Source organism: Dermacentor silvarum, chromosome 5 (genome assembly GCF_013339745.2).
Source record: "Dermacentor silvarum isolate Dsil-2018 chromosome 5, BIME_Dsil_1.4, whole genome shotgun sequence".
In the NCBI taxonomy this organism is placed as follows: domain Eukaryota; kingdom Metazoa; phylum Arthropoda; class Arachnida; order Ixodida; family Ixodidae; genus Dermacentor; species Dermacentor silvarum.
Genome location: NC_051158.1, coordinates 18,434,871 through 18,460,416, shown reverse-complemented (window position 1 = coordinate 18,460,416; position 25,546 = coordinate 18,434,871). Strand labels below are relative to the sequence as shown.

Sequence of the window (25,546 nt, the reverse complement as noted above, 5' to 3'; positions counted from 1 at the left end):
TAGTGACTTGTCACGATGTGTTGATCATTGCGCAATTTCTTTGACACCACGAAACAGGAACGAAGTGTCGTGAACATCACTCAGCAGTAGGAAAGAGAGCCGTAACCATGTACTCAGACCATAACGCATCACATTCTTAAACTCTACTCATGACAACCGCATTATGGCGTGACTCTCGCTTAGACACGACAAGCCTTAATTAGCTATATGCCTGAGGTGTCCGTTTAGTATGTGGCTCTAATGCCCCTACGGTGAATTAATTTTGCGTCGCAGTATAATTGTGAGCTTTTGTACTTTGATTCACGGCCACAAAAAGAAAGCTGAAATGAGTTATACGAGGATCAGGCATGACACGGGAGTTTCTTGACGCAGGATGTCACAACACTGAGTTGAAACGCGGCTATTATAATTTCATTTCGCTCTTCGTTGTGGCATTAGCATGATGGAAGGCCATGGTCATTATTAGCTGAACTAAAACAACCTCATTGTTTTAGCCCTTAAAGCTTGGAACTTTGTCGCATCGCTGTCGTTCGCGTAGCCGTGCAAGAGCATCGTTGGGCTTAGATGATCCGTTTTTAGGGATACGACAATACAAATAATCTCGTTTGAGGACACCTGACGATCCTACTAACGTGCTCTTACTCACAGTGGCCTAGTTTGTTGAATTTATTGGCTGTCTGCATTTCCCAGCAAATTATTATATAGAAAATGAAACGGATATGTATATGCGTAGAATTGGTGAAGCAGAGTGCGCCATTAACTTGCTATTTTAAGTTCGCTGTACAGGAACACACAAATGTTTTTCCAGTGCAAGATTCGCAGATAATGCGGTAATTTTCGCAGCGAGACATCCACAAAAAGCACTAGGGAAGTGCCGAAGCAGGGACTGTGTGGCTGAGTGCCAGTCCCCCGTCGAATGACGGTGCTCCTTTCAAGCAAATAGGAGTGTTCTGTTCATGAAAAAAAAAAGATGGCATTGGAGGGCTATATATGATCAGTTCACTGTAATCGGGGTGTTTTCTCACTAGAAAATTGGGCCAAATGGCTCACAGCGAAGCGCCGCCGCGTCCATTTCACTGCGTGCCGTCGACCGCCTATATATTAACGCGGCGACACTGCTGCCAGCTGTAGCTCGACCTCGCGGTATTTATACAGCGTTCTCATTAGTGAGCACATACCTCATGTGCACCGTGTGCAAGAGCTTCGTATCGCACGTCGCTTTGGTTGGATTTGTGAAAAGCCTTTTGATTACTGTTATCGCGATGTCAATGATATGAACATCACAAGCGAATTTCCGCCGTAGCCGTGGGCGGCGTCGTTGCCGTGAGGTTCCGCATAAAGTGCGTAAGATTGCCGTGCTTCGTATGCTGTAGATGCGAGGGTGAGCTGAGAAGGATGGTGGCTTAATGCGGCGGCGCCTTCTCGCCAACGCGAGGGATGTAGGCGGGGAGGGGGCGAGCCGAATTCGCGCGTGCTAGAGAGGGAGCGGGGTGATGTACGTGCGCTACGAGGGGGGCGTTTCCGCTTCTACTCCGGCCGCGGCCGCTCGCGCACCATCTTGGAGGTAATCCGAGGTGGGTTCGAAGGTTAGCAGACCCGAGATAGCTGATGGTTTCGTGCGCGCTGTGTTCTTGCGTGCCTAGTTCGCCCTGAAGCGCGAGGCAGCACGAAGGGGCATTCGCTCACCGCTGCTGCCGCTCTTCATCGCGTCAGCGTTCTGACAGCAAGTGTATGTGGCCATCGAGGGAGATGTGTTCACGTTTGCCTGTGCGCGCGTGACACCGTGCTTGTTAATTTAGTTGGTAAGCGAACGTTTGGAGCAGTTCACACGGCCGACAAAGCTTCTAAGCTTACTTCGTGCGCCAGTCTATTGTTTTCTATCGCAATCAATATGCTTCGCCTTTGAAGCAAAACTGCGACTTTTTAAAAAATGTCTTCTATGACTAGCGTAACGTTCATTTTCCTGCGTACACTGCCGATTTGTAAGACATTTAGCGTAGCGTGGCGTGGCGCTGTGGGCTTTGCAGCCCACTAGTTGTTGACGCTCATTGATTGATTCTTGCTTGTATTTGTTTGTTTTCAGGGAGAGGGGCTGGAAGTAAGAAACTCACTTAGCACTGAAACTTCCTATCATGCTTTTTCGTGCGAAAAAAAATGTATGCGTGTATGTGCGTGAGAGCGTGCGTGCGTATTTTATTCCGAACAACCTTGGGGGAAAAAAGCCACTCCGTGGCGTGGCTTTTTATGGTGAATTTTTTGGAGACGCCAACGTTTCTTAAAAAAAAGCAAAATAAGGAATAAATATGTTAAAGGTAGAACATGATGGTCAATCAGGTAATTAAGTTGCACAAACTACCCTGTTGTGTGAAGCCCAAGGGCACATGTTCAATTGGAGTAGGCGTGGCAGTAAGGCAGCCAGGTCTATTCGGAAGGAATCATATTTAGCCCACTACTGTTTCTGCAGTGACAGACTAATATTATCAAATATAGGAGATTAGAGGAAAAATGAAAACTTTTTTTTGAACAACGTTCATGCAGTAATGCTACGTGAATTTTTACGGTAATTGCCAAACAATTGTCAATAGAATTCATTAAATTAATTTCTAATGACCTGTAGGCGGCATGTTCTAATTGGAGAACTCAAGTCAACCAGTACTCAAAGTACAACTTTTTTACAATCTTTGTGGGATATTATATATGGAAACATAGCTGTTTTGATGTGGCACCGGCATATGTTCAAATTAAACTACTCGATATGGGACATAGAGAATTGCTTGAAGGGGTAGCATAAGTTTCGAGAAGTAAGAGCTTTAACGGTAGCTGTGAAACGTATTGTTAAGTTTTCTGTATTGTATACTTCTGCAGTGCTGAGACATTATAACTATATATAAAGCATACAAGCATATTAAGCACGCGGGCGTATGCATAAGTTTTCTACACTGGTACTAATATCAACATGGCGGCACCTCCGCTAAGCATAACCATTGTATTTGAGAGCAGTATATATTATATTTGAGAGCGAGATTCACATCGGATACTCTCCTGTGTAAATGTACCGGAATCCAAATATTGTTTTGTTTGGCATTTGCTGTACCAACTTTGATTAGGTTTGCTGCATTTAAGAGAAAAAAGACATCTGCCAAGTTTAATAGGCAGATTTTTTATTGCGGCCATCAGTCTTTTACAAAAAAAGAATACTGCAACTAGCCGTATTAAAAAAAAGAAACTATCAGAATTCTATAAAACGTGGCTATTGGGACATCTCTAAATCGAACAAAATAGATGTAATTACACAGCTATGAACATAGCTCGTAAGCATTACAATTTCGCGGAAGCTGTAAATTTGTATATAAAATTTGCGCGCTTCAAATGCTGTAAAAGAAATTCAATTTCCTGAGTTGCGGTAGCGATGGTGTATGCGGAATTACGGATTTGTAAACTTCGTGCTTCCAGTTCTTGGAAACTTAACAACTTACGACAATTTTTTGTAAAGAATGCGTGGCTAAAAATTGACAGTTATGTTGGTATAATTCGGTTTCTTTTCCTACATGCAACATATTGCATTTAAATTATTTAGAAACTATTGCTACATTTCACATGCAACTAAATAGGCGAATTGGAGTGAGGCCAGAGGTACAGCGTCCCCTTAATGTTGTTTGTGATGATCAAGATGTGGTGCTGAGATTTTTTCGAACTTAACAGATGGTCCGTTTCTTTGGCTACTCGCGATGCCTCACGATGCCTCACGAAGGCATGCCGAAAACGAGATAAAAGAAACATAATCATAATCTTTTTATTTCAGGCGTTGAATCACCAGCAATAGTTGTAGGTAAGCTGTACATTGACTTTATACATCTTTATTGCTTACGGACATCAGCTTATATCCTCCCATGATCTGCTACTTGCAACTATAAGCTTTCGCTGTTAAGTTATGTTGGCCTTCAGATGGAGACCATGCTTTGTTGTTTTTGCAGAAGAAAATGATTAAAAGGTAGACGACACGAGAGAAGTGATGCTCCGAAGCCAACCCTTGAGAGGGCTTTGATGAGTCACGGTGACAATCATTCGCATGTGAGGCCAGTTGTATCATTAAATGTTCGTCGATCGCCATTAAACGATGTACGAAAAATATTATTATACATGAATTGTGCTGCTTCTATTTGGTTTGTTCGATTCACGCTCAGCGATTCAAGCGGATTTGGCAGGAAGCAAAGCCAATAAAATTTCCCCGTCTCTTACCCTTCACAAGAAAGCGCGAAATCGGCCCAGCTCTGAACCTAATAGGGTTACGTGACCCCACCACGATCTGATTATGAGGCACGCCGCTCCAGATTAATTTTGAGCTTCTTCAACCCATTGACACGCATTGGCCGCGATCAAAGCCGAGACCTCGAGTTCAGCAGCGCGACGCCAGATAGCCACCGCGGCGAATCCCTTTGGAAGATAAATATACCTGCTTAGTCACAAGACCGCCCGACCATTCGAACCAAATATTATTTCGGGACTAGAGGCAGGAAAACGCGCAATTCTGCTGAGGAATTTCTGCTTCTTTCTTGACGTTCCTGAAATCTATTGGTGCTTGTAAAAGCGCACTGACGAACACCATGGCCAATGGCAGATTTCTATAGACCTTACTAGTAAGGACAAGAATAAATGAAAGAACTACAAGGGAGCTTAAGGCGATAACATTGAAGCCAAGAAAAGTCGGTCCAACATGTGATCATGTCGAGGTTAGTGTGTTCCACCGCTGCGCTGCAGACTCTTCAACGCACGCCATTGCGAAGAGGTGCCTTCTGTTTCGTCGTAACGCAAGCTGAACGACAGGTACAGCAGAAATGCACATTTGACAACCGCTCAGGGCTAACTTTCAACAACATATTTATTTCCTGTTCTCGTTCAAACTTTCTGTTGTCCTTGTCGTTCAGCTTGCGCTACAACGAATAGAAGGTTGCAATACCAACAAGCCCGTATACAGGATGTTTCACTTACCTTGGGCCAAACGTTAAAAATATGCAAATGCCATGTAGCTGGGCAGAACCAAGATAACGTTGCTTGCCGTCGCTTGGAGATAGATTTTATTGCGAACACTTCAAGCGGATTTCTGCCATCGGCGTCGCCGTCGTCGCGCGCGGTATGTGCGAGTGAAAGCGCGGGGGGGACGGCGGGGTATGGGAGGGAGGGGGCGACGCTGGGCTGCGGCACCAAATGCGTATCTTGCAACCGGGCGCAAGGGGCACTGGCGACGCAATCTCCCACGCGAAATGAGCAAAGCGGGAAGACAGAGCGGGAGGGGGGCTTCTACTCTGCCAACGAATGCGTTCTTGTACTTTGCGCTGGTGCAGGCTGTCGATGTTGTCGCGCGCACCGTATCTTGAAAGCGATCTCCACACGGCTCTGACCTTTGTATGCGCTTTGCATTCACCACTAAGTTTCTGTTGAAGCGATAGACCGCACGAACCTTTGCTCGCTGCGGCGGCCGCGCTTCCCCACGCCAGCCTTTTGACAGTGGTTGTCTGCGGTCATCGCGTGTGATCTATTCATGTTTGCTTGTGCGCGCTGACACTACGCTTGTTAATTCAGTTAGTAAGCGAATGTGTCATGTTTATGCAGCCGATAAAACTTCTATACCTACTCCTTATAGCTCTCTACTAATTTGCTATCGCAATTTTCCTTGCACCCAATTACATAACTAGTCTTAATTAATCAATCAACTTCTCAAGTATTTTAACTAGATGAAAAGTATAATTGAGAAAATTTTACAGCAACATGCAGATGCAGCTTTCTGTTGCTCAATACGTGCTACATAAAAGTGTTTTTCCAGTCGTGAAAGAAGCCCGTGAATACACGCAAAATTGCCGCGCGACTGACCGATCGAGGCACTTTGCGTGCATTCACGTAAGGTTTGCGTGCATTCTCCACAGAGAAATGGTGTCGGGAAAAAACAAACTTGAATACACTAGCACACCGCATTGCACAGTCCTTACGAGAGTTCAATATAAAATGAAGTGGTAAAAGGGCTCTGTCGATGCCAACCTTGGAAAGTAATGCCGAGTTGTCCGCATTTGGCTAAACAGAGGATATTCACAGCAGTGGCTCAATCGCTGTGCTGTTGTGAGCGCGAGGTCGCGGATTCGATTCCCATGCTGTACAATGCCTCGGAATGCATTCCAACGGGAGCGAGCGTAAGGACATGTTCACAGCGGCGACTCGCAGAGGTCGCGTGACCAAATATTGTAGTATGCTCATGTCGCAAAGCGACGGCTCGCAAATGGCCACTTTAATCGCAAAGCGCTCACTGCTCGACTTTCCAGTGGCGCGACGTGGAAAATTGAGCAGCGAGCGACGATCAAAATGCGACTATTTGCGACTTGAGTGTATTCAAATATTTGCGACCAACTTAGTCGCACGACCTCTGCGAGTGCCCGTGTAAATAAGCCCTGAGAAATGTCGTCTACAGAGGTTCGTGTGCGGGAGAACACAGTGTGACGCCTCTCATAGCCCCGCGCTTTAGCACGCCAACAATGCTCTTCTTTCTTTCTTTTCTTTTTTTCAGCGCCAGCAGCTAGCGGGCAAGTTGCAAGTTTTAATAAATATAATTACAGCGTTCACCGTATTATGAGACTTAATAGGAGGAAATTTTACCCTTGTGACAACTACGACTTCCGTATTAAAATGGATGAATAGATGTGAAAACGCAACAATGCTCTCATCACATAACCGCTGAACTGATTTGAATCAAGTTGCATTTAAGAAAAAAAAATGAAAAAAAAATGAAATTATACCGACTGTAGGAAATAAAACTGATTTAGGGTTTCGGTTCCTTTTCACAATTAGGTGATAATTCGTGCTTAACAAAAATGTTGCTTGAATAATCTACAACTCGTCGAACTCGGTGCAATAGACACCGAGTTAACTTCTTCGTTGCCATGTATTTAGATGGGAGCCTCCTATATTTTAAAGGGGCCCTGAAGCACCCCTCGGGCTTGGTTAGTCCGCGGGTAGCATACACTGCTGTGAACATCTCAGCCAAGTTTTGCTGTCAAAGGCTATTCGCAGAGCTCGCAAGCGGAGCGCGAAGTTACCTTTCTCTTAAACGCCCTCGTTTAAACAGAAGCCATGATTCTCACTCTCTTTTATGTGCTTTATTACGTAATAAAGCACGCGTAATACGACGCACGGCTTACGCTTAGTGCGTCGTATCCACCAAAATCGGAAGTCCTGGCGTCTACGTTAACATCCAAGACGAAATTTGAACTGCGCGCCACGGTGACATTTCGGAGACGGAGCGTTGCGGCCCCGCCCCACTCCGCCGTATCCTTCGCAGTGCAAGGCATTGAAGGAGGAAGGTGAGCACAGCGTAGGCCGTGTTTGATTGCCAATAACTCCGCTTCTGCGGAAAGCATTGCAGTACTTTTTGCCGCAAAGTATTTATGAAATAGCTTATTTTAACTTCAAATGTATTTCTTCACTTCGATAAAAAGTGGTTCAGGGCCCCTTTAACAGCGGACCTGTTTAAGCCGGCCGTTATTCCGTTAGTCATCCACAAAAAATGTGGGTCGATCCTGGCGGCAGTGCAGAAAGGGTACAAGCGCAATGGCACATAAACCTGTGAACTAGCGAAGCTGAGCCTGGCTTAGTCTAGATAAGCATGGGTGGTTAGACTCCTTACTTAGTCAGTCAGTTAGACTACTTAGTCAGTCATCGATAGCCAATTGATGGCTAATCAATAGCTAATAGATAATGGATCAATAATCAATAAATTCCGGGAAATTATGGGAATGACTTGGTAGTGCTTAGCCTAGCCTAAAAGCCATTACTAGCTATGTGCCCATCAGCTGCGCTGTCTCTTTAGCATTGCTCCTCCAATGCAAGCTACGCTAGTTTCTTTCAAATATGGCGCCATACAAACAATAATGCGCCTGGAATGGTGTCGCCCCTAGATGGGCGACAGCATCCCGCGAAATCTCGCGAAAGTGAAAGCTTTGTGCCGATGGAAAACTTCGGCCTTTGTCGGTGCACACTTTTGCGGGAACCGAGCGTGGCGTAGCGATATTTTTTTTTTCTGCTTTAACTTTTTTTGCTTGAAAACCGCGTCACGTTAACGTGGTCCGTCCATTAATCAAATGCAGTGGAGACCATCGGCTCATTTAGCAGGATATGAGACTCCTTACTTATTCAGTCAGTTAGACTACTTAGTCAGTCATCGATGGTCTCCTGCTAATTACTTCTTGTACAATACATTGCACATTGCCTTCACCATTTTTTTTCGAAATTCCCTCGGAAGTGGTTACGCAAAATATTCGTTTTGGGTATTAAGTGTGGTGCAAGTGTAACTGCAAAGAAGTGGTTTACTCGTATGCTTGCCATCCGCTTTCGAAGAATTTTGACACTCAGTCTATACCTCTGTGTCGTCCCAAACGGCCGAAAGCAATTTTGAGGTGTTTCGAAATCGCTGAGATTGCTTGAAAATACTGGACGATGCAGCACATAGTTCCATCTTCATCTCTGTGTTTAAGCAATGGAATGCAATTCTTACCATAGCAAACATAAGGGATGATGGAGATGTTTTTTTTTTTTTCACGTACATGGAGACGCAGCTTTTGGCGTCTAACTGTGGTATTTAAATCTTGAAAATTGTTTTTTATGTTCATAACATAACAGTAGACAATAAAAACAACCCTGAAGTGCGATTATGTCCCATAGCTGTGTTCGGGTCTCAGGAAGATATAGTAACTGCAGTGGCCGCATTTAAATAAGCCTCGACTGTGTTTCGTGCGCGCAGTGCGAAGCGGGCCTTCACCCTCATGCTGGGCGGCGCTACGGTTGTCTTCATCGGCATCATTCTGGTCATCGCCGCTAAGCTTTTGCGTGAGTTGCTTTTGCTGTACGCGACCCGCCTACTCCAAGCCGGCCAACTACAACGAAATTATGGATCACGTAATAAAGCCTAGTTTCGCATGGCGCAGATATAAAGGAGCTTTCGCGCGATATTTACGTTTGCAATACACATGGATGCGTCTCAGACAGTTCGCTAAACTAGTTTTTTTTTTGATAGCGAAACTTAAAAAAAGGAAACAGAACAAGAACAAAAAAAAAAAGAAACCAAGAAGAAAAACCAAAAAAAAAACGAAAAACACACACAAGACAAAAAAAAAATGAAGGAAAACAAAAAGGAAAAAAAAAAAAAACATCGCATATCCACGGGGTGAATGATGATGAGTGGGCGAAGCTCCGGAGGGAATCATCGGTAAACCGTGAATCTTCCGAGTAATTCGCCCAGTCTCGCCGCACTAAATCGAACGATTGACTTCCACCAATGACACGCGCCATATGTGACGTCATTCCTATTTTATAACAGCGCCCTTCATTATAATTGCACCATCTCCCGCTTAAGGGGACGCTAACACAAACGCGTTAGAAACGTGCAGTACTCTCTAGTAAGGGGGAGAGGCCACAGCGTCTTACGCAGCCGTTTACACATGCCGGAACGTGCACCGCGTTTGCCGACGCCATCACATGACTGCTGAGAGAGTATAACCCCCGTATTCACAAACGCTCCTCGACTTGAACTTGACTTGCCACCGTCTTGAACGCGTTTCGAACGCGCTGCCCAAGGCGGTGGCAAGTCAAGTTCAAGTCGAGGAGCGTTTATGAATACGGGGGTAAGGCGGAGAGGCCACAGCGTCTTACACCAGCTTCTTACACGGGCCGTAACGCGCTAGCACAAACGCGTTAGAAACGCGCAGTCTTTCGTTAATGTTGGTTATTTATTGTCATCGTGGTGCGTGTGTCCATGTGCGCTTCGTGGCGTAGTGGTTAGCGCCGCGCGTTCGGAAGCGAGGGGTCCCTGGTTCGATTCCGCACTACGGACACAACTTGCGGAATTTTTTTATGGGCGAAGCTCTTTAGGGTGTGGGTCTGTCCCTCCTCTGTAGTAGTAGTCGTCGTAGTAGTAGGTAGCCACGTCTACTTTTATGAAAAAAAAAATTCCGAAAGTTGTGTCCGTAGTGCGGAATCGAACCAGGGACCCCTCGCTTCCGAACGCGCGGCGCTAACCACTACGCCACGAAGCGCACATGGACACACGCACCACGATGACAATAAATAACCAACATTAACGAAAGACTGCGCGTTTCTAACGCGTTTGTGCTAGCGCGTTACGGCCCGTGTAAGAAGCTGGTGTAAGACGCTGTGGCCTCTCCGCCTTACCCCCGTATTCATAAACGCTCCTCGACTCGAACTTGACTTGCCACCGCCTTGGGCAGCGCGTTCGAAACGCGTTCAAGGCGGTGGCAAGTCAAGTTCAAGTCGAGGAGCGTTTATGAATACGGGGGTTATACTCTCTCAGCAGTCATGTGATGGCGTGGGCAAACGCGGTGCACGTTCCGGCATGTGTAAACGGCTGCGTAAGACGCTGTGGCCTCTTCCTCTTAGAGTACTGCACGTTTCTAACGCGTTTGTGCTAGCGTCCCCTTAAGCGGGAGATGGTGCAATTATAATGAAAGGTGCTGTTATAAAATAGGAATGACGTCACATATGGCGCGTGTCATTGGTGGAAGTCAATCGTTCAATTTAGTGCGGCGAGACTGGGCGAATTACACGGAAGATTCACGGTTTACCGATGATTCCCTACGGAGCTTCGCCCACTCATCATCATTCACCCCGTGGATATGCGGTGTTTTTTTTTTCATAAAAGTAGACGTGGCTACCTACTACTACGACTACTACTACTACTACTACTACTACTACTACTACTACTACTACTACTACTACTACTACTACTACTACTACTACTACATACTACAGAGGAGGGACAGACCCACACCCTAAGGAGTTTCGCCCCTAAAAAAAAACAAAAAAAAACAAAGAAAAAACGCCATTACGGCTTGTCTGAAGTGACGCATGGCATAGAGCGCGTGGCTCCGCACGCGTCGTCTCCACTGATAAGAAAATCACGCAAATACAAGTCCTGCAGCTTTGCTAAAATTGCTCTAACGGTGTATGCTCCCTCACCTATAATCAATTTAGCCGAATTTAAAATTTGTTCCAGTTGGCCTTTATAGGCAACGTCTGTGTCTAAATAATAAAAATAGGCGATTCGAAGACAGAATAATACGTACTTTCTGCAGCACAAGATTCGCAACACGGGCGGGCATCACTTCCTATTGAGTCATTTAGCAGCTAACTCCCGATACAGCTTTCTGTTGCTCAATACGTGCTATACATAAGTGTTTTTCCGAGCGTGAAAGCAGCCCGCGAATACACGCAAAGTGCCTCGACCGGCCAGTCGCGCGGAATTTTGTCGTTTATTTCTACGCTGCTAATGTGTATTTTATTATTGTAGCCATTCATGCGATTGCTTAGCACAAAACTAGCTGGTTGGCGCCACTGACGCAGCTATGACGAACGAAAAACTCGATAAGTCTATTGTTTTATCTGCTGACAATCACCCAATCCTGAGTGCCAGGTCTCTGTAGTTTCATTTACTGTGGTGTCTGTCACGTGACTGCTCCGTCTTGTGAATATCGGACTTCGGTAATTACTTGTTCTCTATTTTTTTTCTTCTTCTCTGTAGTTCTCAAGAGGACAGAGGGTGGTAAGTGGATGAAACTGCGCGCTAGCGATTCTCGTCGTCTGCGCATAATTTGCCACGAGGGCTCCTGAGCGCACGGGTTATCCTCGGATATCGCGAGTGTAAATGTCTTCTAAATAGGTAGCGTCCAAATCCAGCTTCCGATGACTGCTTCTTCGAAGGAACAGCTAGAAACAGTTCTCATAGGCTGTGGTTTTGGGAGCTGCATGCGCCGGAAACGATTGCAGGAGCCGGAAACACCTCATTGTCGCCATGATTTGGCCGCCAAGTCGATGAAGCGCGAAGACAGCTCCACGCATCTTTGCGTCCTCAGCGTCGCTGACACAGTGATTCAGGTTCACAAAGGTTCACAAAAAGGTTTAACGTGAACAGAGTCGTTTATAGTAATAGCTATAAGGAAAACAGTGACAGGTCAAACATTGAATAAAGTCTCTTAGCGAAACGGTCAAGGGCAGTCTTAAAAATAGTCAGTAAAGAAGTGTAGATGTTTAAAAGATACTACAACCAATGACTTGGCTTCAGGAGCACATACCTCTGAAATCTGTTAACCAGCGTTTCAAAATTTCTTTAGAATGAGCTAAATCAGGTTACAATTCGAGAGACATCTATCTAAATACGTAGACATACACAAATCGTTTTGTTCGGCATTCGCTGCACGTGAGAAATTAGTTGCATTTAAAAGAAAAGGTTAAAGATCTACCAGCTGTAGGGAGCAGATTTTTTATTTAGGTCATCCCTTTCCAATAAAATTTCAGGCAGATCCCATCCCTTGGTAGACGTTTATCGCGGTTAGTTCGATTCGTATTTAAGTGGTGTTGCCATGTAATTAGGTGGTGGGAGATTCATTCAGAAGTGAAAGTGCCACCACTGAAACGCCCCATGTATGCACTTCAGCCGGGCTTCTGTGTCTGAAGAAAATGCGTCATCTAGCGGCGAGCGTGCGAATCTCCGAGATATTACCGGTGGCGCGAAATCTTTCGTAAAGATTCTAACAGTTTCACGTGACTGCAACTTAAACGTCCAATTTCTTTGAAAGATGTACTTTACACAACTGTTTGGTGCACAGTTACGAAGTTTTTCGAAAAAAAAAATTGGATGCCCTATGTAAAAATTGAGATTCCTATAGGCAACCAGCAGTGCATTTCTGCGCGACCTCTGCGCCATACACGAGTGAAACTCTGGGCTTTTCGAGAGTTGGCAGCAGCGCCAGAACAGACAGACTAATAACGAGTGGCGGACGCCTTTCCATCGTGACGCTTTCGATCGCTTATCACGAGGCAAGATTGTCCGAATGGCGAAAATTACGAAGTACGCATGCTCTTGTGGCGCGTCTTTCTTCTTCTATTGGCGCGACCCTTGTCAACCACGTGATCTGGTGCAAAGATAGGCAAGAAAGAAGACGGCAGGTGTATCCGAAGTTGGGCCGGTTGGGCCTCTAATGAGTCACAGTATCGCGCTAAAGGCGAATCATCGATTGCGATAGCAAATTAGTAGATATCTATACGAAGTAAGGAGTCATATTATGACTCATGTCAACAATGGGGACGAAATACAGAAAATGATTGAGGACCTTAACCGAGAAAGTGTAAGAGTAGGATTGAAGATGAACATGCAGAAGACAAACATAATGTTCAATAGCCTGGCAAGGGAACAAGAATTCAAGATCGCCAGTCAGCCTCTAAAATCGGTAAAGGAGTACGTTTGTCTAGGTCAATTACTCACAGGGGACCCTGTTCATGAGAAAGAATAAAACTGGGTTGGAGTGCATACGGCAGGCATTGCCCAAGCCTGACTGGGAGCTTACCACTGTCGTTGAAAACAATAGTGTACAATCACTGCATTCTATTGGTGCTGACATATGGGGCACAAACTTGGACGTTAACAAAGAAGCTCGAGAACAAGTTAAGGACCACACAAAGAGCGATGGAACGAAAAATGTTAGGCCTAACGTTAAGAGACAGGACGAGAGCGGCGTGGATCAGAGAACAAACGGGAATAGCCGATATTCTAGTTGACATTAAGCGGAAAAAATGGAGCTGGGCAGGTCAAGTAATGCGTAGGATGGATAACCGGTGGACCATTAGAGTTACAGAATTGATAACAAGAGAAGGGAAGCGCAGTCAAGGACGGCAGAAAACTAGGTGGTGTGATGAAGTTAGGAAATTTGCAGGCGCAAATTAGAATCAGCTAGATCACAGGGAGAGGCCTTCGTCCTGCAGTGGACATAAATATAGGCTGATGATGATACGAAGTAAGGATAGTAGATTTATCAGCTCTATAAACTTGGACACATTCATGAACATGTCTCGCACGATGACCGCGGAAACTCGCTGTGAAAACGCTGGAGTGAGGAAGCGCGTCAGCAGCAGCGAACGAATTGAACTTCGTGCTGTCTCACTTCAACGCGAACTACACGTCGAAAGCACAGCGCATACGAAGCTACCGGTCGTCGGTGCACTTTCTCACCGACGCAGATCGCTTTCAAGGTATACGGCGCCCACGCGGACGCGCCGTAAGCAGCAGTCGCCGGAGAGACCCTCCCCCCCTCTCCATCGCCTCCCCCCCGTGCCTGGTGCGCGAAAGAATACGGCGCGCTTCCACCCCGCCTTCCTCCGTCCCGCGCGCGATATTGAGCCGCGATCGTCGGCTGCTCCACCTCACGAGCTTTCACTCGCACATACATGTACGGCGCGCGGCGACTATGTTATCGGGTTTGGACTTTATACGGAAAATCACGGCGACGAAGACGGCGACAACGACGACAGAAATGGTCTTGGAGTGTCCATATAATTCCTGTCGCAATAAAAATAACGTCGCCAAGTTTTGAACTGTGCTTAGTAGCAGCAGTTAGTGGTGGCCCAGCCGAACAAGACCTGCAATGGATCAACGGGGAACCACAGAGGCCAGCAACTCCGCTCGTACCACCTCTGAAACCGATTCTAAACCTTCCGCTAGTGTGATAGGAGCTACAGCTAACGTATACCGCACTTGTGGGTCGCCGATTCAGCATTGTGGTTCATTCAGCTGAGAAAAAGTTCCGCATGAGTCGCCTCACCCCAGAATTTCGCAAGTAGGCGATGCTTCTTCAAACGCCGCCACCACAGACAATGGCCGAGGTACGTGACATCCTCGTGCTGCCGCTTGGCGTAGCTCCGTACACGAAAATCAAAGTGGCTCTTCTTCGCCGCCTCGCACCGCCTGCACATCGCCGTATGCAGCAGCTCCGAGGAGCTCGGTGACAGACGTCCAACCCAGTTTCTGCGTCACTTTCAGCACCTGCTCGGCGACACGGCAGATTCCCTCAACACGGCCGTACTATACGTGATTGTTCCTGCGGCATCTTCTGGATAAGGTTTGACTGACTATCGTCTATGCTCATTATAGGTTCACTGTCAGAACTGGCCGATGACATGATGGACGTTGCGCTGGCAGCCATAAACGCTGCCGGCGTAGATCTCTGGTGTCAGAGGTCGATTCCCTCCAGCAAACAGTAGAGCATCTCGTGTCTCATGTTTTCTCCTGAAGCGCTGCTTTCGACTTCGAAAGGCAAGTCCGCCACTCTGCCTTGGGATTCTGTCATCGATCAGGCCTTTTGCGCAAACGCTGCGGCCGGTCATCAGTAACAGCGGTGGGCGACCACGGTCATTCCGTAAGCCGCCTTTCTTTACATCCCCGACCGTATATCACTGGTTTGCGCTTGCTTGTTGACACCGGTCCGAAACTGATCGGCGTCTCAGTGCAAAGTCACCCCCCCCCCCCCCCCCCCCTCCCTTCAGGCTCAGGTTATCGGTCATCGCAACCTACGGTCAGAAGTATCTCACTATTGACTTCGGCCTGAAAAGATGGTTTAAATGGCTATTCTGGATAGACGAGGTCCGCTATGCAGTCTTAGGAGCCGATTTTAAGAGACATTTCCAGCTGCCCGTGGACATGAAGCGCTGTCGCCTGGCTGATAGCATCACCACGGTCTGACTGTCAATGGTTTTCGTGTCGGCTGCTATGGATCTAAAGCCAGCTTTCGTCAAACACCTGCCTCTGCGTATACAGTTCTACAGACCGAGTTTCCTGAAATCAGACCCCGATGAACAAGCGTCTTAAACCACACCGTGACGCACTGCATTGTCGTCACAGGTCCACGTGTTGCTCTGTCGCTCGCGCCGACTCGGTCCTGACAAGCCCCGTGTTTCTCGCAACAAGTTCGAGCCTATGCTGCAGCTAAATATCATTCGTCCGTCATCAAGCTCTTGGTCCTCGGCACTTCACATGTTGCCTAAATGAAACAGTGATTGGCGACCCGGCGGCGACTACGACGCACTGACCGCGGTCACGGTCCTTGAGCGCTACCCTCTACCCAACATATGGGACTGCACTGCCCTTATCTAGGGCTATGATAGATTCGACGACAGACCTCGTGAAGGTTTATTGTCGCATCCCTGTTGAACCATCTGATTTGCCCAAAATGCTCCGTTTGGTCTCTCCGAGTTCTGGCGCATGCCTTTTGGCGTGCGTAATTCCGCCCAAACATTCCAGAGATTTATAGACGAAGTCACCAAGGTTTATCGTTTTGATTTGCTTACATTGATGATCGCCTTGTCGCTAGTAATGGTGCGGAGGCGCACAAAGCACATCTACGTCAACTGTTTGCTCTCCTGCGTGAATATGATCTGGTCGTCAGTGCTCACAAATGTTAGTTCGGAGTTTCGGAGATCAATTTTCTAGCACATCGCATCACCAAGCAAGGCAGCACTCTGCTGCTTGACAAGGTGCAACAGGGCGTCACCGATTATCCGCCTCCGACGTCCATACTATGCAGGCGTCGTCGTTTTGTCGGTCTCGTCAATTTTTACCGCCGTTTCATTCCTACATGCTCTACACTACTGCAGCCTCTTGAAGCGCTGCTTTCCACTTCAAAGGCAAGTCCGCCGCTCTTCCTTTGGATTCTGTCGCCGATCAGGCCTTTTCCGCTGTCAAGCCACACTCCTGCCAAGCCACACTCCTGCACCACCCTTCCCAGACTGCTGCCACTAGCCCTTATATGGTGGACGCTTCTTCAGCAACCGTAGGAGCCGCTCATCATCAGTGGCTTAACGTTGCATGGGTTCGCATCTCCTTCTTCGCCCGGAAGTTTCACCACAGTGAGCGCCAATATAGCACTTTCAGACGGAAGCTGCTTGCCACCTACATTGCAGTGAAGCATTTCCTCGAAGGTCGAGAATTTGTCATCCTTATCGACACCAAGCCTCTCGCTTCCGCCATACGTTCCTTCACCGCCACCGAGGGCGCCATCATCTTGCTTTCCTCGCTGAATTCACGACAGACAGACACGGTGTCATAGGCAGCCTCAACAGTGCAGCTGACGCTCTGAACCGCATCAACACCATGACAAGTCTCGCCGACCTCTCCTTGTCGTCGCTCGCGGCGACACAAGTATCCGACCCAGAGTTTGCATGCCTCCGGTCTTCTTCGACTTCGCGCTCCGAATAAAGCTTCCTACTCCCTCCTGTTTAAGCGTTTTTCTCGTCGCGCTAATATGCATGCACTGTTACCTGCATTATAGCGTTGCGTAAGTCAAGCTCTTGCGATGTATTTTATCAATAGATCGGACGTCAATACGCGACATAGATGGCGTGGTATGGTTGTGGCTGATGAGAGGTCGAATTTCGGCGTCGTCACGCTGCCGCCTGACCAAGTCCGATGTAGCAAGGGCGCCCAGCAAGCCGTCACCGTCCTCTGACTGTTGTCTCCATAAATTAATGGGAATGAAAGTGGAAGAGAAAACAACTTTTGCGAAGACGTGAGATGATTCCCCACCTGCGGCAAGTTTTTTCCATCCACTTTCATTTCCATTAATTTACAATTTAGTTAATTCAATTAGTAAGTACAAGTAATTTACCCTATGTTGTCCTTGGTGTCTGTTGGCTTCTATGATGTGATTATTAAAAATCGAGCCCCTCGGTTCCCATTCTTCTCGTTCATATATATATATATGCTACCTGATGCCTTCAGGTAGCATATGTGGGTTTATTGACCAGTTGCCATCACCCAAAAAGATCACGCGCTCGTGACGCCTGCGGCAGAAAGGATGTTCCACATCCACCCTATGGCTTGTGAGTGGTGGCGCTGGCTAACACTCCCAGGGTTAGTTCTAGTTGTAAAACATAAATACCCCAGAAAGTGGATGGGAAAATGGTTCCACGGTAGCTCAATGGTGAGAGCATCGCACGCGTAATGCGAAGACGTGGGTTCGTTCCCCACCTGCGGACAGTTGTTGTTTCATCCATTTTCATTTTCATTAATTTATCATTTCTTTAATTCAATTATTAAGTACAAGTAATTTTCCCCTATGTTTTCCTTGGTGTCATTGTTTGTTGGCTCATTATGATATGCTTATATATATATATATATATATATATATATATATATATATATATATATATTGTCACCCAGCTAGTACAGCTAGAATAGTTGACCAGCAACAGATAGGCAAAAAAAAAAAAAAAACACTTGTAATCATGGCTGGACTTCGGAGAGCGCGCGCGCAACCACGAACTTCGTCGTTCTCGCCTCAAGGGGCCAGTGTCACCCCGTGCCAACTTAATTCGCGTCATTGCTCCCCTCTCAAAAGCGACCGACCCGGTCGCTTCAAGGGCAGCGGGTGAGCACTATGGGCAAGAGTGCCAATATGAAAAAAGACATACAGGAATGTGCACAATGCTGAAGCGGGTTGTGAGGGTTGCTTATCCCTCGCGTGCGTGGTACGGCTTCAACCGTACTACGTGGACGACTTAGCACGGGGACGGCGTCGGTTCGAACTAGGATCAGAGCTTTGAGGCACCCCCTCATAGTTCACATCACTGAGGTGGCGTACAACTTCGTAGGGGCCGAAATAGTGGCGCAACAATTTCTCCGAGAGCCCACGGTGTCGGATAGGTGTCCATGCCCACACGTGGTCGCCTGGCGAGTACTGGACGTTCCGTCGGGTACGGTTGTAAAGGCAGGCGTTGGTATCCTGCAGGGTGCGGATGCGATTCCGAGCAAGCTGGAGAGCCTCCTCTGCTTTCTCGACGAACTCTTCAGTGGTGTCATTCCTTGTGGTTCCGTGGTCTACCGGGAGCATGGCGTCTAAGGGGGTTGTAATGCGACGTCCGTAAACGAGCTCGAATGGTGTAAACTCGGTGGTCTCCTGCACAGCGGTATTGTAAGCAAATGCCACGTATGGCAAAATTTCATCCCATGTCTTGTGTTCCACATCAATGTACATGGCTAGCATGTCGGCCAATGTTCTGTTCAGGCGCTCTGTCAAGCCGTTAGTCTGGGGATGATAGGCTGTGGTTCCATCGGTGGTCGGTATGCGTCAGCGTGACGACTTGTTGCAACAACTTCGCTGTAAACGCTGCACCGCGGTCAGTAATGAGCACAGCGGGTGCACCGTGACGAAGCACGATGTTGTGGACGAAGAAGCTGGCGACTATAGCAGCAGTTCCCCGCGGCACAGCTTTTGTCTCCGCATAGCGAGTTAAATAATCGGTTGCCACGATTGTCCACTTTTTTTGCAAGGAAGACGTGGGGAACGGACCAAGAACGTCCATTTCCACTTGCTGGAACGGCGCCGGAGGCGGATCCAAAGGCTGAAGGAGGCCGGCAGGCTTGATGGGTGGGACTGAACAGCCTTCTTGTCTTTAGGGGGAGGAAATTTGGCAACGGCAGCGAGCTTTTCTGGGTCTAGTCGTACTCCTTGGGACCTGACCACGTGGCCTAAAAACTTGAGTTCCTGGAAGCCAAAGTAACATTTTTCAGGCTTGATGGTGAGGTTTGCCTTGCGTATTGCGGCAAGGACACTTCGTAGTCGGGTGAGATGTTCATCGAACGTGCTGTTCAACAACGTGACAATATATGTGACAACATGACAAGCAGGGCCTACGTAACAACACACACACACACACACACACACACACACACACACACACACACACACACACACACACACACACACACACACACACACACACACACACACACACACACACCACACACACACACACACACACACACACACACACCACACACACACACACACACACACACACACACACACACACACACACACACACACACACACACACACACACACACACACACACACACACACACACACACACACACACACACACACACACACACACACACACACACACACACACACCACACACACACACACACACACACACACACACACACACACACACACACACACACACACACACTATATATATATATATATATATATATATATATAATATATATATATATATATATATATATATATATCACGTTGTCGTGACAGCGTAGAATAAGACACTGTCACAAGCATGACTTCAAAACGTTCACTTTTTATTTAGCGAACCAGTGCCTAGAAAAACAAGTGTCACTCAAAGCACAACGATAGCGGCGAGCACACTCGGCGATCGTTGAAATCTAATCGGCGGGTCAAACGCATCGGCTTTTACACATGACACGTCGAAGTTACCAGCGTAACTGCTGGGGCTCGCATACTTTCCAGACAGTACAACACTATTGCCGTCGCGCCCACAATCTGATTACGCAAGCTTCAGCGAGGACAAAGAATCAACAATAACTTTCGAGTAAGTTCCAAATCATGCAGTCGCGTCTTGAACCGAGCGATACGTGGTCAGCGGGTGAAATGCGGTCAAAAGGATAAACACGTGCCAGTATGGACCTCTGCCACGTGACCGGCTACCCACACTTCACATATACACTGTTTTCACTCCTAATGCTAACGCATTAATGAAGAGCGCAGGAAAGTTGTCCTTTAATGCGTGTGCCTTTGAAACTCTGCCTTGCTGCAGCGGTGAAAGTAATCACGACTCCGAAGCCGGTGAAAAAAGTGAATCTCAACTTGCGGCCGCCTCTGCTGTTTTGCACCCTGGGCTACAACTTCGAGGACGAAAAGGACTTGAATGCCGTTCCGTGCGACTATTTGATCTACTCGGACTTGATCGCCCACAACGCGACGTTCTATCCCCTCTACGGTCTGCGAAGCTGGAATGCCTACATAACCGTGAGTCATGTGCTTGGGTTTCGTGCTAGAAGGCGGTGACGGTATGAAAGTTACCTGAAGGGGGGAGGGGGCTATTCTGCAAGAGTTGATTTATAGACCACCGCTGATTTCCTGCAGCTGCACTAGTGACTAGGGGACTGGCCGGAGCGTGTCTGAGAAATAGTTTCAGAAACGTACTATGGTGAGCAAAAAGCGTAACATCACGCAGGAGATAATAGAAGCCGTCGAGATTGCGCCTATGGACAGCATGTGTGTGAGCATGCCTTCGGTTTTGATGAACCTTAAAGAAATCGATTGCTTTACGTGCTGGTCTAAAAAAAATATAAGAGCATTGACTCACCATTCCGGCCTAGCGAAAGCGGATGTCCAGCGAAGCTGTTGGAAATCACCGCCACAATGCAATGCTTTGTCGCTCATTTCCTCCTCCGGAAGCTGCCGTCGTCGCGGCAACAGTTCTGCACCGGGAAACGTTTGTGAGGACGTACTTGGCAATGTTAGCAGGAGCGCCTTGTCATCAACCATGTGGTTTTGATGCTTGTTGACACGAATGCTGTTCTGTATGATGTATGCGTGATACCAATGCTCTTTTCGCTTCAATCGCTGAATGTACCCTTTTTTTTTTCCCGTGAGGACGACGCCCCGAAAAACCCGACCAAGCTAAAGTTCCTAGATATTTTTTGCTTTTTTTAAGTAACGACAAGCTTTGAAGCACCGCCGATGAATCTGATTGGGCGGCGCTCATTCTGGCTGCCATGTTCTTCCTAACGCTGTTCCCCTGCAATCACTCGCACGCTACTGCGAGCAGTGTAGATAGCAGCGGCCGTTGACGGTCGCATGCTATCTGGTGCCATTCTTGAAATTCATTTCAAGTGGATGCGTCTTGCAAGCTCACCGGCTACAATTCGTAAAGTAATTAACTAAGAAGTTCATCACTCAACTTTTGTTAATTAGTTGAATATGTGTTTCGATTTCTCGTGCTACTGATGTCCGCCTCTTCGACTAACCCAGCTCAACGATAAGAATTATGCTACCTGCCACAGGCGATTTATAAAAATTCCGTAATATTTAAAAATGAACACCCTGTGTATTGTAGCTAGTACATGTTAGTTTTGCATTTTTCTTATTATTATCATAGGACAGAACAGGTTCGAATGCCACTGTCGTTGTAAACACAATTATGTATACCATTTCCCAAGTCCTATGCTGGAGCTGCATATATGGTTGAACTAACGAGGGGAGGCTGGACCTTCGTCAGCTGTTGCATTTACCTTAATCTTCCTCGGTTTGCAGTGTTGACCGAAATAAAAAAAAAGTTTTGTGCTCATGTACGCTAACAGTTGAGGTTAGGAGAAACAAAATGCAGCTGGGCAGGCCATGTATGCGTAGGATGGATAACAACCGGTGGACCATTAGAGTTACTTAAACGGTGCCAAGGGAAGGGAAGCGTAGTCGAGGAAATTTGCATGCGCAAGTTGGAATCAGCTAGCGCAAGACAAGAGTGATTGGAGATCGCTGGGAGAGGCATTTCTCCTGCAGTGGACATGAAACCAGGCTTATGATGCCGATGGTGATGACGATGCTTGCAGGCGCTCTCAACAGCTACAGGATGCACCGGTGGCATCAGCTTCTCGCTATCCGAAGGCATCGGGCCAAACAGCACATTCGATGTAATCGAGGACCGGGACTACATAGTCAAGGCGTACGTCACCCAGGGGATGCTAGCCTTGGGCACGTTCGACTACGAACCCACCGCCGGCGTTCCGCTCCCTAAGTTGAAGAACTTTTTCAAGGTGAGCCTTCGACGCACTCAGTGAAGAAAGCAACGCCTCCCCCCCGCCGCCCTAATTTGCGATTCGAAGCTCTTCAGTGGTCCACTTGACTGAAACAAGCCATTGCTGCACACATGAATTGGAAGGACCTTCGAGATTTGGGGCTTGACGTAGCTTCCTCGGTGCTCGCCATGCAGAGGTTGAGACGAATGGCTCACTCTAGTTGGGTCCCCGTATCGCACTGTCTGGGGCAAAATAAATAATTCCACTGTTGGATGATATGATCGAGTCTTCCAACAGTCCGATGCTCGCACGCACAATTATGGTTTGCCAAGGACGACGTGACGCACGTTGGCACACTATGACTACTACTTTGTTTGTAGCAGCTAAGGCGACATAAACGCTGTGCGACGTCGTGCCGTCGGGATCGACTCAAGTCGTAGCAGGACTGTGCAAGAAACATTCTGTAGTCATGCCATCACCGTTGTCGTATTACTGCTATCACCACAAACACAGTTTCTTACAAACCCTAATCCCGTTGGTCCATTTAGTGCCGTTTTGCAGAACCCCAACTAATTCTGCATGCGTTTTTGTTTCTATTGTAGATTTTATTATCCTGGCTTTGGCTCCCACTTTCACCTATTACATACTTTTTAACGTATGCAATACAAGTTTTTTGGTTGCTAGTAACGCCTGTATATCTTCAACTGTGCCATCCAACTCGTCAAAAGTTTCCGTGGTCATTTTTGATGCGTCGCAGTACCTCAACAAGACGCTGCCGCCGCTGGGGATTAATCCGCATTCGATGGTCTACCTTGGCGTCATCCTTGCCACCAACGTAATTGCCGACTCATTCATCTCTGAGGTCTCAGAAATACTGTGAGCACTTTTGTACGTTCTCTTTTTCACATCACGATTATGGACAGAACCAGCTTGCAAATCGCACTCGTGCATTGCGATCATATCGCTAGCATGTGTTGAGTTTGTTGTGAAATGTCAAAAAGCAAGCGGAGACGCCGTAGTCGACGGCTCTGGAATACTTGCCAGCCGAGGTGCTTTAACGAGCACCCTAAGTGTACGGTGCACGGGCATTTATGCACTCCGCCCTTATATACCAAAGCGAACGCTGCGGTCGTGAATGGCAACGAAACCCCTCACCTAGCGCTCATCACAGTAATTTATAGCCTTCGAGTCCCCTTACTGAAGCACCCAATCACTCTGTTTTCAGTCGCTCAATTTAGTCAGTCGGTCGCCATCAATTTGCCGTCCTTGATGGCTGCGACATCAGCGGTCACATCATTAACATCATGCACTGACATTGTTGAAAAAAAAAAAACAAGCATAAAACATATAGGTTAAGAAACAGCTTGTTCATTAACTACTTATGCAGGAGTCTAACAGGGCCAGATATACAGGAAGATATGTATGTGCAAGACCGACCCTAGAAAGCAGGAAATTAAAAAAAAAGTAAAAAAAAAAAGACATAACAGAAACTCCTTATAACTAGTTGTCAGAAGTGCGTAAGCATTCTGTCCAGTCGCTCATACCTATCCGAACGCGTCTGGTAATATGACGGCGACGTGTGCTCGTTTTCTGAACAGCGAAGCTGTTTAAGCCAGCCGTAATTTGTGGTGCGTATGAAGAAACTACCAAGAAAGCATAAAATTTCCTGCCGAGGCGGAATTCGAACCCGCGTACCCCCGGTTCCAAAGCGAGAGTCGTAACCACTAGGCTAGAGAGCCTTTTTTTTTATTTAATACAACAATGTATGTTAAACATTGCCACTCTCATCACATTATTTTTCTTTGTGGTTGACACTAAGTCCGCAAGCATGGTGGCCTCTGGATTAATGCGGAAATGGTTACACATGCATGCTCGCGTGAACGGTAGCAGCGAGCAGGGCCAAGGTGTCCCGTACCCTTTCTTGTGGCTTGTCCTAAGGCATCTACTTTGCAGACCCACCACTGGACTTCGCCCAGTAAAATAAACCTATGGTTCCTATAACTAAGTAAGTGGCCTTGGCAATGTTGGCACGGCCTGTTTGGGTAACAGTGTTGATGTATTTGGAGAGACCTTGAAACTGCGGCTCATTTGCACCAGCCATTACAAAGCCGGAACCTGCAAAACGCAAGCAATACAAAAATGCAAGCAGAGGTTATGCAGAAGGTCAGCTGCCTCGGCACCCGCACGCTGGCTGCAGGCTAGCACACTAGGCTATAGAGCCACGCTTGCAGAACATGCCTTTATGCGAACCATATGATTGCGTTCGAGCGTTGTCGCCTTCGTCCACAGCTGGAGCGTTCGTACGCTCGTGCTCTGCGAAGTGAGAGAGAAGAGATTACAGTTGGAACGGATGAAAGAAGGGGCAGCGAATTCTTTCACCCTTTCCAACTGTAATCTCTTCTCTCTCACTTCGCAGAGCACGAGCGTACGAACGCTCCAGCTGTGGACGAAGGCGACAACGCTCGAACGCAATCATATGGTTCGCATAAAGGCATGTTCTGCAAGCGTGGCTCTATAGCCTAGTGCGCTAGCCTGCAGCCAGCGTGCGTGTGCCGCGGCGGCTGAAGAGGTTTTGAGCGCTATGAGAGCGAGAGACTCATACACGGAGCGGGTCTCCTGAAACGCGGTGTCGGTGTTGAAAGCTGCGCTATGCAACGCGCAGTGACGGCCGTAAGTCCGTGACGCGCGAAAAGAAATTATCATCATGAGTAATAAGATGAAAAGTTCGCGCGCACTTCCGGAAAATGCTGGGCTACGATCGCCCAGCTTCACTGTTTCGAGCGTTGCGGGGCCCAGTGCAAGGTTAAGAGTTTTCTGTTAATGAATCTTAAATAATTATTTAAAGTGATGAGCTATAATTAGGCTCTGGTCATCTTAAGTAGCCTTAATTATTCAGTAGTCTTAATCAACTTAGCGTTAATTTTTCTAAATTAGGCTTAAATTGAGCACCCTTAATTAATCATGATTAGGTTAATTATATTGCCTTTATTATTTTATTAGCCTAATTATTAAGCCTAAATTATATTCTATTAGCCTCACTATTCTTAATTATCTGCAATTATACGTCATCTTAATTACCCTTGAACAATACTGATTATTCCT

At 47.1% G+C, this 25,546-nt stretch overlaps 1 protein-coding gene across 1 annotated transcript in view; it reads left to right on the top strand.

The window, feature by feature from the left end:
- LOC119453980 (uncharacterized) overlaps positions 1-25,546 on the top strand; it is a 91,055-nt gene that overhangs the window by 29,569 nt on the left and 35,940 nt on the right. Inside the window, exons 11-16 of the mRNA XM_037716002.2 lie at positions 7,325-7,346; positions 8,783-8,868; positions 11,576-11,596; positions 20,461-20,672; positions 22,259-22,462; positions 23,202-23,320. Coding sequence (XP_037571930.2) covers positions 7,325-7,346; positions 8,783-8,868; positions 11,576-11,596; positions 20,461-20,672; positions 22,259-22,462; positions 23,202-23,320 — 664 coding nt within the window. The remainder of the gene's footprint in view (positions 1-7,324; positions 7,347-8,782; positions 8,869-11,575; positions 11,597-20,460; positions 20,673-22,258; positions 22,463-23,201; positions 23,321-25,546) is intronic.